Raw genomic sequence first — 15,153 nt, 5'->3', positions numbered from 1 at the left:
CTTTCATAAACCTTTGCTCAGTGATGACACATTTGTGCTTGAAATCAAGCGGAGTGGGACTATTTTCACTGCAGAAATAAAAATTACTATAGATATTACTATAGATCATCTTGACCCATCACTGCAAGAACTTGTTTGCCACTGTACCACTAAAGATATGAGAAATATAAAATGAGAAATGTTTTGAAGTAAAAACTCAACATTTCAACAATAAAATGTTGAGCTTAATTTCCCCTACAGAGATTATAAATTAACGATTCTTATCAAAGCCACTATGATTTATTAAAATATGTCAGAGTCTGTTTTTCATACAGAACAAATAGATAACAATATCAGTTGGCTATTAAAAACACTACGAGACTGTACTGATTAAAGTAGCACAGTGCTGGTGCAAGAATAACATCTAGATGGTACAAAATAAATAGAACTGAATAGTCCACATTTTATACTAAATAGGTAATTGATGCCTCCACAGGTATTTTGTTTCTTTCACTTCAAATTTCTGCTTTCAGAGGGTCAAAGGTCTGTTCTTACGCTAATAGCCAAAATGAGCTATATAAGCTAAAATTAAAAGCAACAGAAAAACAAAAAAAGTTCAAAGTAATTTCATTAGATTGCTGAGGATGCAAAGAAACCTAAATGAGTTAATTTCCAGAAAATGATGAACCATTCCAAAAAAGACAGCTGTTTTTTTTTTTTTCTTTTTTATTCCTGGCAGTGTATTTGGAGAAGAAGCCAAAGCTGGTTTAACAGATCAGAATCCCAGGGGTACCAGTCCGGAGAGACAAAGGCAACAATTAACCACATTTTCCGAGCTCTCCAGTAGTATTTAATTATAACACTAAGCTTATGAGAGTAGGAGCAATATCTATCTTTATGTAAAATGTTTCTGATTTACAGATAAGATTGGGAGGTCATCAAACCAGAGCCAGGAACAGATGAGCAGGTTTATGCTCAGATAATGTGGCCTCATAGTTTTCAGTCTTACCCATGATATTATGTTGCATCCCACTAAACAAATATCAGTATGGCCTGATGTATCACTTCCTGAGTAAATGGACTCAAATTACCACACAATGTTCAACCTTCTCTCAAACTCAGTATGTATCTAATTTTAAATATTAGGGAAACTTGTTTATTTTATAGAAACCAGAAGCATTTTATGGATGCAGGTGCAAGGATTCTTTCTCTGCTTCAAGTTTCTGATGCAGACAATGTTGAATACTTAGCTAACGCTCCTTCTCAGTTCAAGTAACAGCCAAGAATTAGTTGATAAACCAATTTGAATTCCATCAAAATACAAATAATTCCCCATACTTGTTTGTAGACTTGGCATCCAGGTGTAAGCTGTATTTTCTATTATTTGCCCAATGTGTTTGGCATACTTCTAAGAACCAACCCCTACTGAAATGCAGTGACTAGATGTTTCAGGGGAAACTTGGACATCTTGGATCTTTATAAACTGTTTTCTGAATTTGTTTCACATTTAAAATGTAGAGTATATAATACTCCACCCAAACATCACCAAGTCTTGCTGCTTGAACAGATTATTCAATAATAGCAAGTTGTAATAGCTGAGTATTTTGTCTACTGAACTATTACAAGCAACTTGTCAGAAAACTGCAAGGATAAATGTTTACAGAATTAATAATGAGCTTCTAAACAATTATAAAGAACTAGAACTTTGCTATACTTTATATTTTTCCCAAATTTAATTTGTAGCAGTGATTTTTCCTAGTGTGTGTGGGGTGGGGAGGGGTGTCTCCAAGAAGAAAGAAGCACTTGTTGGCAGAAAGATCCCCAGTGAAGCAAAGGCCAGTTTCACCTGCCAGCATCATAGCTAACAGAGATATGATAAGACATGTCAAGTTTTGCACAGTTCAAAAAAAATCAAAATATGAAATGTTGAACAATGTGGTGATAAGAACACTTTTATATCACCCTAACTCCCTTTACCTGAAATCACTACCTCCTTTATAATACCCAACTTTATTCACAGTGTTGTAACACAGCTAAGTATTTTCATAAAACAGCTAACTTTAATTCTAAAATATGCCCTTCTCTTGCTATCACTGTTTTCCTTAAGACTTCAATGGCCTGTTTCTGTTGGTGATTCCCTTATGTTCTCTTATCTTTAAATTGTTTCCTGGGTCTCTTTGTATAGCTCATTTCCAACATAATGTCTAGTATCACTGCTGAATTGGTTCACCCTTTGTTCTACCTCTTCTGTGCTTCCCCTTTGCTTCCCCAAATCAAATAAACATATATAAGACAAAGGGTACAGAAATCAAAAACAGTGACAAAGGGGAATAAACTAAAGAAAAAAGGAAAGACAAAAAAGAAAAAAGGTAAAAGAAAGAAATAGGAGAGGATCACAAGGGCTCAATAGCTATGCGTATATGATCATATAAAATACTTATCAAAATGAACGCCCAAAAATGGTGTTTTTTGTCAGTCTTGGAGCTTGAACTCCGGCTCTGTATTTGAGCCTCTCTGTGCTCAAGGCTAGTGCTTGTACCACTGAGGCCACAGTGACATTTTCAGCTTTTTCTGAGTAGTTTATTGGAGATGAGCGGCTCGCTGACTTTCTTGCCCAAGCTGACTTTGAACTGTGATGTCAGCCTCCTGAGTAGCTAGGATTACAGGTATGAGCCACTGGTGCCCAGCAGCAAGAGGTTTTTGATTGTACTGACTGCAATTCTTCTTCTTTTTTTAACTTCAATTACTGTCCATGACCTCTGGTGTTACATAATTGACAGAGTAGTTAAAATTCCTAAAAGAGAAACCACTGGAGGTTCATCTTCTCCTCAAAACTTACACCCTTAAAGTAACTCTCCTCTAACATTTAGCTTCTGTTCTTGCTACTGAGGACTAACAGTTACTGAGAGTGGACACACTAACATTTATTGACTATCATATATGCCAAGTTGTTTCCACTATATAACCTAAGGCTACTTGTCACAATTCTATGAAAAAGGTGCTATAATGAAGGAACTGAGGCTAAGAGCACTGAGGGAGTGAAAGATTAAAGATCTGATGAGCACAGGTCATCTCGCTCAAACAAGTGTCTTTTCTCTTACACCTCAGTCTGTCTGCCACTTATTTCACAAAGGTCTTATACTTTTACCAGTAAAATGGAGACCCAAATGAAGACAATGTCTCCATAAAACTAAGGTTGAACTGACAAGGAATTCGTGATCAAAAGGATTGCAGAGTGAATCAATAGAAATATAAAGAATTCAAGAGATTTTTGGAAACTGTAGGCAAGACAGCCATAATTGTTTGAAGCAAGCTCAGACAAAAAAGAAATGTTAACTTTGCTTGATACTGATCAGAACCCAAGTCTTCAGAACATTGTTTTTTTCAGATTCTATGTCAAGCAGCTAGGGCTAAAGCAAAGATTCAACAGAGTCAGTTAATATATCCCCATAAAAATTTATTTCTAGAAACTATAAATAGGTTATTCCAAAACAGGACCAATACAGAGTATTTTCACAGAATTTAGTATTTCTTTTCCACCCATATCCATCTTGGTCACACTTGCTACAAATATGATGATTAAAACAACAATCCTCTTGACTCCAACTTGAATGCCTGAGTATTTTCATAGCTATGTTCAGCACATAATAAAGCAGGGCAATTCATTTTGCTTAAACATCTGATTTCCACTCACAGCTTAGCAATTATTTAATTTCACTTAAATTCTGTTACAAATGATAATCAAATTGCCTACCTAAGTAGGTAAAACCATGAAGCTATAATAAAGAAAGTCCATGGATTTTTTAAAATCAATATAAAACAATAACTATATGGATACACATGAAATTTTGGCCGTACTAGTAGCATGTGGAAGTTTTATTAAAGAAGGAGGGTTTTGGACAAAGACAGAAGAATCATATAATCAAAATTAATGAGAAAGTGTTAGGTAAAAAGAAAATGGCCCACAGGTTTTGCCAAAGGAGGAAGGGAAAGCAGATCATCATAGTTGTTGACATATGAGGGAAATAAAATTACCAATCTATCATATTCTGGCTCACTACCTCAGGAGTTTGATATCAGGTTCTTTCCAGGCATTATATTGCTCCCCCACTAGTTTCTTTACATGCAACATAAGTTACATTTATGGTGACAACACATATTCTTCTGCTACTCAATTTAACAGTAAAATGGGAAAACAAAAACTGGTAAACCACTGATCTCAGGCCATCTCAATACCCCTGAAAATAGGGGTTAAAATGAGTCAGTAAGAAACAGTATTAAAAAGCATTGCCTTACTAATGTGATTTATAAAAGAAGTAGAATCCAATAATCTTGAATGGAAAAGGCTATACTATTTGAGAGTGAGGAATGTTTTTATGCTGATTTTTAACAAAGTGGTATTTCAAGCCATTAGCTGGAATAAATTCCAGACTCACATTTATTTGCATCACCTCAATTTAATAATCCAATAAATGACAAAAAAGACAAACAGTGAAAACAGCATCATATAGCACAGTAACTTTGTTTGGCTCCCTTTGGATAAAATCTTCAGTTTTCCCATAGTTTTCCCCAGAAATCCAGTTGTAGAATCAAATTGTGAATCCTAGGAGAGAATAGAAACATAATTCTGAAATTTTAATGTTCTACATTTGCATATTCAAGTAATTAAGTAGGACTGTCATTACTGTACATTTGTTAAAAGGCTCTCTTTTTCTCCAGTAAAACATTTCACAAACTGTCTAGGTTTTTTTTTTTAATTCTAATTATGTAGAAGAAAAACCATTAACAATAAAGGTAATGTTTGTGCATTACCATAGAGGTTTCTTCTGTTTTGTGCATTACAGAGATTTTTCCTGCTTGGTATAGTCAGTCAGTTAATTGCTACCCTAGACAAGAATTCGTTCAAAATTTAATACAGTATCATATTAAAGGCTAGAATGCCTTTATTCTTAACACCTTTTGATTAATAGTGACTTTGAAGTATAGTGAAGTCTATTAAAAGTTAATCATGTGACAGTGGAAAGGAAAAATATCACACTTTTATTGAAATCTCAATATCCTAAAACAAGGTCTGCCGTAAGATTCTACATAGCATAGCCTCTGTCATAGCTACCCTCTTTAGATACTTGGTTCTTCATAGGGATTATTTATCAGAATCAGGAAAGAGGATGCTGTTTTCAAAAGATACATGCCTAATGCTGGGCACCAGTGGCTCATGCCTGTAATCCTAGCTACAGGAGGCTGAGATCTGACGATTACAGTTCAAAGCTGGCAGGGGCAGGAAAGTCCTTGAAATTCTTATCTCCAACAAACCACCAGAAAACTGGAAGTAGCGTTGTGGCTCAAGTGGTAGAGCCCTAGCCTTGAGCTGAAGAGCTGAGGGACGGCACTCAGGCCCACAGTTCAAGCCCCATGACTGACCAAAAAAAAAAAAAAAAAAAGATACATGCCTATCCCCTGTTCCCTAAATTTTTCAGTGAGAGCTAGGAGGGTGGGCAGCACATGACTCTAATCTTAGCTGAGATTGAGGATTTAGGTTTGAAGACAGCCCTGGCAGGAAAATCCATGAGCACTTATCTTCAAGAAACTATTCCTTCCAAAAAGCTGAAAGTGGGCCTCTGCTCAAGTAGCAGAATGCTAGTCTTGAGCTCAGGAGCACAGCCCAGGCTCAAAGTTCAAGCTCCAGGATTAACACAGACATACACATTCTGAATGAGTTATTCTGAAGAACTACGCATAGCCATTTTCTTTCTTTCTTTCTTTCTTTTTTTTTTTTTTGTTGGCCATGGGGGCTTGAACTCTGGGCCTGGGTGTTGTCCCTCAGCTCTTCAGCTCAAGGCTAGCGCTCTATCACTTCAACCACAGTGTCACTTCCAGTTTTCTGAGTGGTTAATTGGAAATAAGAGCCTTGTGGACTTTTCCTGCCCGAGCTGGCTTTGAACTGTGATCCTCAGATCTCAGCCTCCTGAGTATCTACGATTACAGACATGAGCCACCGGCAGCCAGCTGGTGTATCCATTTTCAAAGTGTACTTTAGATGACTCTAGTACAAAGCATAATAAGAATACTGCTATCAATATAAACTTTTGAATAGTACAAAATTTTAAAATGTGGAAAAACAAGGGAAGATTCTGAGAAATTTTAAATCCAAAGATTAAAGGGTCTAGTGTATTTAAACCTATGTGGGATTTGTTTCGTGGTCATTGCTAAGACATGAATCTAAAGTAAATTTCCATTAAATGAAAGGCATTTGGTTGGCTAGAAGCAAAGATTTTAAGACTGCTGGGTTAGTAAATTACTAGTAGTAGTCTTTACCCACAGAAATTTCTAAAACCATTCAAAATAATCATTTGTCTTGAGTTTTTAACAATGCTTCTAAACACAGAATGGTACGTAAGTTGGTTTCCACCTTCCATTTCTACTTACATTAGGCAAGACAAAAACTGCAAATATAAATATTATAACTATTACAACTGACTAGATACATAGAGTGGAAAATCCAGGATTTATACTCTGTAGGTGTGTTAAAAACACATAAAAAATCAAAACATTATTATTCTTAGTTAACAAACCAAATGTGAGAATGCTAGATCAAATTTTGTAAAGTTAAAATCATAACAACTTACCATTTCGGCTAGTAATTTATTTTGATTTTTAACTTCATGGCCTATTTCAATGGAAAGCTATAAAGAAGAAAGCAGACACATTACTACTCATATAAAGGTATTCAAGTATTGTAAAATAAAAGTAGTAATGGTATTCTAAGCATACATATGTTCCCTAATAAAGCTCTATTCTAGAATTCTAGAAATACAAAATATTATCTCTTCTTCAGATACATTGTCCACTAAAATTAGTGGGAAAATAATTTTCTCTCCTATTCACTCTGATTTCATTGTAATAATCAATTCTGTCTCACTATTCTCTCTGATTCTCTTATTCTTGCATTTTTTGTTCTCTATTTTATTCACATAGGAGTATCTACCTGCACACTTCCTTCTTTCATTTCAAAGGCTACATAAGGACCTGTAGCAAATACAGATATAAGTATTTTGATATTAATATCTGCCAGCATTACTTTGATTATGTTGATACTGATTACTTAGATTATTAAAGATCTTTTTCTTTAGAATATAATTTGAAAATAATTTACAAAGTTAGTAATACCCATATCCTGTATCCATGCAGAAAGAGTATGACGCTATAAACAACTATAGTTTAGGTAGGCAATTACATCTGCTATGCAAACTAAAACCTAATAATTTTATATCCAAAGTGAGGATTAAAGAAAGGCTCTGGCTTATTCAAACCTATGTGGGATTTGTTTAATGGTGATTGCTAAGACATGAATCTAATGGTTTACAAAACAAAGTATTTAAATAAAAACAATCCAAGCCGGGCGCCTGTAATCCTAGCTACTCAGGAGGCTGAGATCTGAGGATCATGGGTCAAAGCCAGCCAGGGCAGGAAAGTCCGTGAAACTCTTATCTCCAATAAACCACCAGAAAACCAGAAGTGGCACTGTGGCTCAAGCGGTAGAGCGTTCGCCTTGAGCTGAAGAGCACAGGGACAGTGCGCAGGCCCAGAGTTCAAGCCCCATGACTGACCAAAAAAACAAACCAAAACAAAACAAAACACAACAATCCATTGCTGCAAATCTTTTGGAACTATTATAAAAGCATATGGGATAACACAAAACCCTATCACTATTATAGAGACCAAAACATAAGCATTTCCTCCAAGTTTAACAAATTACAGGTCATTACCCAACAAACTTGCAACAAGTGTCATTCATGCCAACAAAAGAAATTTCCAGGATAGAACAGCTTTCTCATAACAAAGAATCTCAATGTCCAATATTAGTTTTGTCTTTAAGAGGCATTTAATTCTTATGTCCTCCCAAATGTTATACTTTCTAAATTATTAACGTTATGCAATATGATAGATCAACTCTTTTGGCTTTACTATGACTTGGAAAAACAATATTCTGTTTCACAAATAATAGTCTAGGCTGAACACAATTTGATGTTTCAAGTATTGTAATGAAATAACAATTAAGGCTTGGCAGCATGGGCTTCTTCTGAATGCTATGTAAGAGCATAATATGTTTATTGCAATGCAAAATTGATCATATGCATTATTAAAATCATCTTTGTGTTACTCCTTTATTCAATACTTTATTCAATTAATACCATTGATAAAGAATTATGTAAGATTCCATGTATAATAAAAGAAGGTTTAAAATAAAACCCTACATCCTGAAAATCATTTTTATATGCAAATCATTTTTATATGCATATAATTCCAATGTAAATCACTATGCAGAAATTGATATAGAAATGACACAAATAGTCTTGTTTTCTTTTCTTTTTTTGTTATTCTTTTTTTTTCTTTTATTGTGAAAATACTGTACAGAGGGTTACAATTACATGGGCAAGATAATGAGTACATTTCTTATCAAACATTGTAGCCTCCTCCTTTATTTCCCCTTCCCATCATCCCCCCGACCCTCCCCCCACCCATCAGGAAATAAATTGCTTTTAGATGTAGTAGTCAGAGGCTTAGAGGAAGGAAGTAGTGTGCAGCAAAGTGGGGCCTTTCAGGAAGAACCTAACTTCAGCCAACATAAGGAGGAAGAGGATAAGCAAGACAAGGGACAGTATGACCAAAGGCATGGCATGAAGAGCACCCCCATTTGTCTGGCAGAAAATACATCTGTGTTCTGTATGAGACATAAGGTCTGAAAAGCTGGGGCCAGTCTTTGAAGAACTAAGCCCCAGAGGTAGACCTTGTTTATTTAATCACAGAATAAACCAAAGACTTCTAGGAGGGCCAGATGTAATTTTAAGAACATTCTACAATGATGACTGTAGCAGCAGTACATAGCTCAGCCACAATTGACAGAGTAAGGGGCTCTCCTAATGGATCATGTCAAAACCCAGAAAAGCAGCCATGAAGAAGAGAATCATGAGAAAATGTTAAGAGTGAAATGAGGTTCAAAGTAGAAACACAGAAGATGAAGATTTGTACCTTAGGGGACTAGAAAAAACTTCAATAGCTACTTGGGCTGGAAGATGGAACTGCTCTTTTTGAACTATTACAGAAAATATGTAGTGTTTTTAGATTACTGCCACAGGAAAAGAAAGGTTGGAGTTTGAAAAAAGAATTAAAGAAGAATTAAACAAGATGTGCCATTTCTGAGCCTCCCTAAAATCTGAGTGCAATTCACTCAATGACTGTATTCATACTTACTCCTTAGTATGACACCAAAACACATAATTCATAAGTATACATATATGTGTACAAAGTAATATATGTATATTCCATACTTACAGATTTTATAGCTGTTACTTTGTTTCTCAGACTTTCAGTGAGTCTCTCATTTTCTTCCTCACAGGCACTATACCCACTGTTAGCATAGCCATAGCTCCCATAGTTGCCAGGAGGTGCTCCTTCACCTGCAAATGGCAGTCAGACATGCAGGGTAGCAAAAACAGAGGTCACTTTTGAAAGCCAAACAGTTAGAAAAGAACCAAAAAAGACCCCTGGAGGGCGTTGCAGACCATGCATGTCTACAGTTTTCATACTCTAAGTTTATTTTTAAAATCCATAACCTGAGATCAGGATTCTTTTCAATACCCTCAGTTCTCTTCAATACACATTTATTGGTTGCTTGGCACTCATATACCAGAATATTTGGGAGACACTTCCTGCACAATTGGAACATATACTTTAAGGAAGTAGTATTAATTGCCTGTTGAAGAATTTGGGCTATGAAGAAAAAGGAAGATATCATGTGAGAGGGGAACTAATGTAGATGGAGTCTTTTGCCAGCATCTATTTCTCATTGAGACTTCAGTACTCCAGGGAATGGAATACAAAAGCTGAAGCTTAAGGGGACAGAATAACTTATGGAAACATTAGCTGCAAGTTCTGTAGTTTCATCCATTTGCCAAATGTATCTGAGGAGCGACCTGTGTCAGATCTATTGTTCTCTCAGATGCTACCTATCTTCTTGGGGCCTTGAGAAGACAGGCCTCATTACCCTATTTAAATGTGGTACTAGACACTCATCAGAATAGCAGGTACCACGAGCCTTAGTCAGTCAATGCATGCTCATTGTTCTGGAATTTATGAAGAAAGGTGTCCTTTACCTAGTTAAAAATAAATAAATAAAATACTGCCATTAATTTTTTTGGTAAAGAAGGAAGATGGTCTATCTGCTAAACAATGGTGATAACCTGGAATAAAAACTAAGGAGAATAATGAAGATAAAGTGTTAGGATTGCTCAAGATTGAGAGGAGGATAAAATAAACCTGATTTTAACAAAAATTTGTAATGGCTTCAATCTCCCCAGATGTGTGCTCTTTCTAAAGTACTAGTTAGTCTAGCCTTCAGAAGCCACATGGTCAGGCTCAGCTACAGCTAGATATTTATAGTGTTGGGGCTGAGGAAAAAGAGAACTCCAAAATTGGGTTGCTTGAATAATGGTTGAAATTATGAATGCTGAGGCTGTATTGGCCTGGCTTTGAAGTAGATTTACCAGTGGACTGAGAAGGTAGGAGAAAAGGATGCTATTCAAACAATAAGCTTTAATAAACTCGAAAAGCTGATGGAGTGGCAGTAAGAGCTGGAAGGACAGGGGTTAGCAGGAAGGACTATTAGCTGAAGCAAGGGGTGAGACAGTACAACTTTACTTTCTCTGAGCAGCAAAACTACATAGTTCTGATTGTTTATAACATTAATATTGCTCTCTGGATTGAAATGTTACAATGTTTATGTTAATATTTTTCTCCATTGCTACAAGAGTAATAACTAAGTTTGTTTCACTCATAATTCCCCATAAACACATACACAATGAATTCTTATAAATGAACTGATTAAGGAACAAAACACTACTATTCAGCTTTAGCAAGAGTGGGATTATATTCTTCACTGAGAGGCGTGCCTCATCTTTCTTTCTTCCCCTGTGCCTAATGAGCACTTTATATGCATCAGACACCGCCATTAAAACTGTAACAAAGTGTTGAACAAGTATATTCCAAACTGAGGAAAATGCTGCATAGACAAAATTTTCCCTCAGTTGCTGATATACTATTCCTGAAGTCCTCCAAATATGTTATTATATAAGTTAAAAATGTAGGAACTGGGCATATTTTTCCCAATTAAAGAAATGTTACTTATAATGAATTCTTATTTTATTACTAAGTCATACTATGTGGAAAATCTCCTTTAATAAGGTCTATTGAGGGAAAAGGCAATGCTTCCTACCTAGGTGACTAAAGATCTGGGTATATAACATTTTCTCAACAATTAATTGCATATAGTTGAATCACTCAACAACCTCATCAAGAAATTCATTCTAAATTAATGTTATTTGCTTTATTTTCCTTCTTTATCTTAATTATAATTTTAAGGAGCTTTTTAAAAAAACTGTTCTATATTTTCACAGTAAACTTCTCATTTGTTGTCTAGAAATTGTTCAATGTACATTTCAAAAATATGGTTTCCTTCAAACTGTCACCCACCCCCCGAGGAATAAAATACTGAACTGCATGCCTACCGCTAGTAACTCAGGATGCTGAGATCTGAGGATCATGGTTCCAAACCAGTCTGGACAGAAAAGTCCAAGAGACTCCTATCTCTGATTTACCACCCCCAAACCAGAAATGGAACTGTGGCTCAAAGTGATAGAGCAGTAGGTATGAGCTCAGGGACAGCATCCAGGCCCACAACTGGGAAAAATTAATAAATTAATAAAACAAAACACTAAATTGGTATTCCAAGCAGCCAGTACTTTTAACATGAATTGTTGCTATGAAATGTTAAAGCAAAGTTAGTATATACTGAAGATCCCTTTGTCAGTTGAGACAAATGTAAAATGCTACTTCTCCAGGAAGGGTCTACCAATGACTAGATCTACTTATATAGCAACTCATGAGTAATGCACACATGAATACCTTATCAGATTATTACCCCAAATTATGACACTGAAAATTCTTTAAAAAGCCTGTTATTTTACACCAATGTAAATTATAGTAATACTTAATCACCTTCCCTCTCACCTATATGTAATCTTTAAAAAGAAAAAGGAAGTTTCCAGAGACTCTAAAATTTAGTTGAAAAATCTAATTTAAAATCTTCCCACATATGGTACAGCTAGGGCTTAGAACTAAAAATTCTCAAGTTTTTTCCCCTGCAACTTAACAAGGAACATGGTTGCATAAAACATTCAAAGGAGTCAAGGGCCTATTAATGAAATATGTATTCCTTGGTTTGACAGAGAAAGATTTCCAAAATGAAGTCCTGTGTGACCATTAAGAAAAATGGCTTTATCAGCCTGTGCCAGTGGCATCCTAGCTACTTAAGAGGCTGAGATCTGAGGATCACAGTTCCAGTACAGTCTATGCAGGAAAGTCCATGACTTTTATCACCCACAAGCCAGAAGTGAAGCTGTGGCTCAACTGGCAAAGCACTAACTTTGGGCAAAAAAGCTCAAGGACAGTGCCCAGGCCTTGAGGTCAAGACCCAGGAGTGGTGTGTGTGTGTGTGTGTGTGTGTGTGTGTGTGTGTATACGCACACAATGAAATCATAATTTCTTGGCACAGCATGCATAACTCTAGTTGTACACCTTTCTTTCAGTCATTGTCCTATGTTCTCCCATTATTCATTACTTAATGTCCACTTCAACTTGCTATGTCTTCATAAAGTACACAGTAATCTAGCTTTGAAATCATTGATCTAGTATATGGATGTAAATATACTACATTTACAATAATTTTTCTTTGTACCCATCCCTACTCCCCAGCTAAATTAGATGAGAGAGCACCACTAGGGAGCTGATAAATGGCTAGAAAGCTTGAGCTTATTCAAGTTAATAAATGGTTGTCACTAAGGATGATGAAAAAGAAAAGTTTTCATGCATACAAACCTAAGCCCTTTTGAAATTAGAATGTTGTTTCAATTTCATTTCCCTCTATGGTTTTAGAAAACAAAAAACTACACTTAAAAGGTTGTGTCTCCAAAAATAAAGACACAAATATAAAAGGGGATGTATTGAGGAGAGCAGAACCAGGGGAGGGTGAAGAGAAGGTAGTCAATGCAGTATATATATATATATATAAACACATATATGTATATATACACACACATATATGAATGAAAATAGGACAATAAAATTGTTTTTGATACTTTAATGTGTTAATAAGTGAATGTTTACATTGGTAAGTTTCATTGACTTTAAACATGACATTAAAAATATTGATTCCTTTTTAAAATCTTATAATAACTAAAAATAGTTACCAAGAATAACCTGTTTTTTGAAAGTTTCACATGTATTTCCAAGTACATTGTACTCTGAGATAGTAGAATTTCGTTCTTTAAAAATCTGTGCTCTCTTAATACAGAGCTTCAGAAGCATAAAATACTGTTGTAATTGCTGTGTGTTATTAAAGGGGCCCATAAAATCTCCTTGCCGCTTAGTGTGTTGGCTTCTTAACTCACAAAGTCAAAAACACAGGTTAAGTCACCAAACCTTACCACTTTGTTTTGCATTAACAGTGGAATAAGGTCCAGATAAGAAATGTTCTAGATAATATTGCCTTTGACCCAGACTTCCACACAAGGACTACAAAGACCCATACATTAACCTTTGTAACTCACTGTCATAGGACTAATACAATCACTATCATATCCTAACGCCCAAATTTCACTTTACAGAAACTGAGATCCTGAGTCAGCAGAGAGATTACCCAGGGCTGGGCTGGGAGAACAGTAGTTTCCCAAGCCAAAGCTGAGACTACAACCCTCAACTTCCCAGAGTTGGCACCTGTACATACCCCGCCCAGGTTCTCCTCCTCCCCGCCCCCTCTTTCAAACTTCCATCTTTCCCTCTCTCTCTCCAAACTTCTCTCTCTCTCTCTCCCTTCCTCTCTCTCTCTCCCTCCCTCTCTGTCTGTCTCTCTCCCCATCCAAGCTCCCACCCCCGCCCCCTCCATCCAAACTTCCATCTGAATCAAACTTATGGAAACCACTGGGGTTTGGGACAAATGGTGTGTTTCCACTTGGCAGGGATTCTAGAGATTTTCCCTGCAGACAGCTGGCTCACTAGCTCAAACCGGTGAGAGAGACCAGTCTAAGTTTTCCTCCCTCGCCCCGGGCCCAGCATGGCAGCTTCTAGAGCTGCCAAACTTCGAACCTCAGCCCTCTTCTTACCCAGGCCTGCACGCCTCATTCTGCCTGAGGAGGGGCGGAAAGAGTGGAGCGGGTAGGAGAGGATTCGGGATCACTCAGACCTCGCCCTCAGTCCCAGGGCCCCGCTGAGCACCAACTTCTTGTCCCCGAGCGCCACGACATCAGGAGAGTCTAAACACAGCGCTGACTGATAGCGTCACCGGACGCTAATTGGCGCGCTATGCGAGAGGGTTGCGTGGCCTTCTGGGAAGTGTAGTTCTCCGTCCACGAGGCACACAGGACAGGGAGGCGGGGCGAGGAGCCGGTTGCAGGAGTGGGCGGGGTTTCCGGAAGAGCTGTGACTGCAACTCTTTGACCTGCAGTGTCTTTGGCCTGCACCTTGTCCGCTATTGCTCCGCCTGGTAACCTCTAGGCTCAGCCCACCGGATCTGCCTCTCTGAGGCCTCCAGGACAGATGGCTTACCTTTCCTGATAGGGCCTGGTACTCCCATCTACCCCAAGTCCAATCAAGGGAGGAGAAAACTTCGTTCAAGTTTCGCATTTGACTAAAAACGTAATCTGAGACCCAAGGCAGGAGCTGAAGAGGAACCATAGGACTCATGGCAGGTTTAGTGCTCTCAAAGAAACCCCGAAGTCACCTGGGATTCCTGTTTAATGCGTTGGTTATACCTACAGAAAGAACCATGATTTTTCATTGTAAATGGGACTCCTCTCTCTCTTTCCCGTACATCCCTCCCTCTCCTTCCCTTACTCCTTTTTTTCGCCTCTCTCTACTCCACTTTTCCCTCCTCTTGTCCCTTCTCTCCCTCTTCCAACCTCCTCCTTCCTCTCCTCTCTCGCCTTCCCTCCTCCCCTCTTCTCCCTTTCTCTCCCCTCCTCTCTCTTCCCCTTCTTTCCCTTTCCCCTCCAAAAGACAGGAAAAAAAAAATTCCTGGATTTAATACACAGAAGAATAATTACTAATAAAGATAGAGACCAA

At 37.2% G+C, this 15,153-nt stretch overlaps 1 protein-coding gene across 1 annotated transcript; it reads right to left on the bottom strand.

Annotated features, from left to right (window-relative positions):
- Positions 1-3,419: 3,419 nt before the first annotated feature.
- Positions 3,420-14,352, bottom strand: Bet1 (Bet1 golgi vesicular membrane trafficking protein). The gene is made up of 4 exons (XM_042684769.1): positions 14,196-14,352; positions 9,313-9,437; positions 6,606-6,662; positions 3,420-4,582 (listed from the first exon to the last, which is right to left on the bottom strand). The coding sequence occupies exons 1-4, from the start codon at positions 14,212-14,214 to the stop codon at positions 4,427-4,429; spliced, it is 357 nt and encodes a 118-aa protein (XP_042540703.1). The 5' UTR covers positions 14,215-14,352; the 3' UTR covers positions 3,420-4,426.
- Positions 14,353-15,153: the final 801 nt, after the last annotated feature.

Source organism: Dipodomys spectabilis, unplaced genomic scaffold (assembly GCF_019054845.1).
Source record: "Dipodomys spectabilis isolate Male_0828 unplaced genomic scaffold, ASM1905484v1 ptg000089l, whole genome shotgun sequence".
NCBI lineage: Eukaryota > Metazoa > Chordata > Mammalia > Rodentia > Heteromyidae > Dipodomys > Dipodomys spectabilis.
This window is presented reverse-complemented; position numbering and strand designations above follow the sequence as displayed.

Coding starts and splice junctions, on each gene's coding strand:
- Bet1 (XM_042684769.1), bottom strand. Junction 6,663..9,312: donor AAGTAACAGCTATAAAATCT/GTAAGTATGGAA, acceptor TCTTCTTTATAG/CTTTCCATTGAAATAGGCCA. Junction 4,583..6,605: donor ATAAATTACTAGCCGAAATG/GTAAGTTGTTAT, acceptor ATTCTCTCCTAG/GATTCACAATTTGATTCTAC.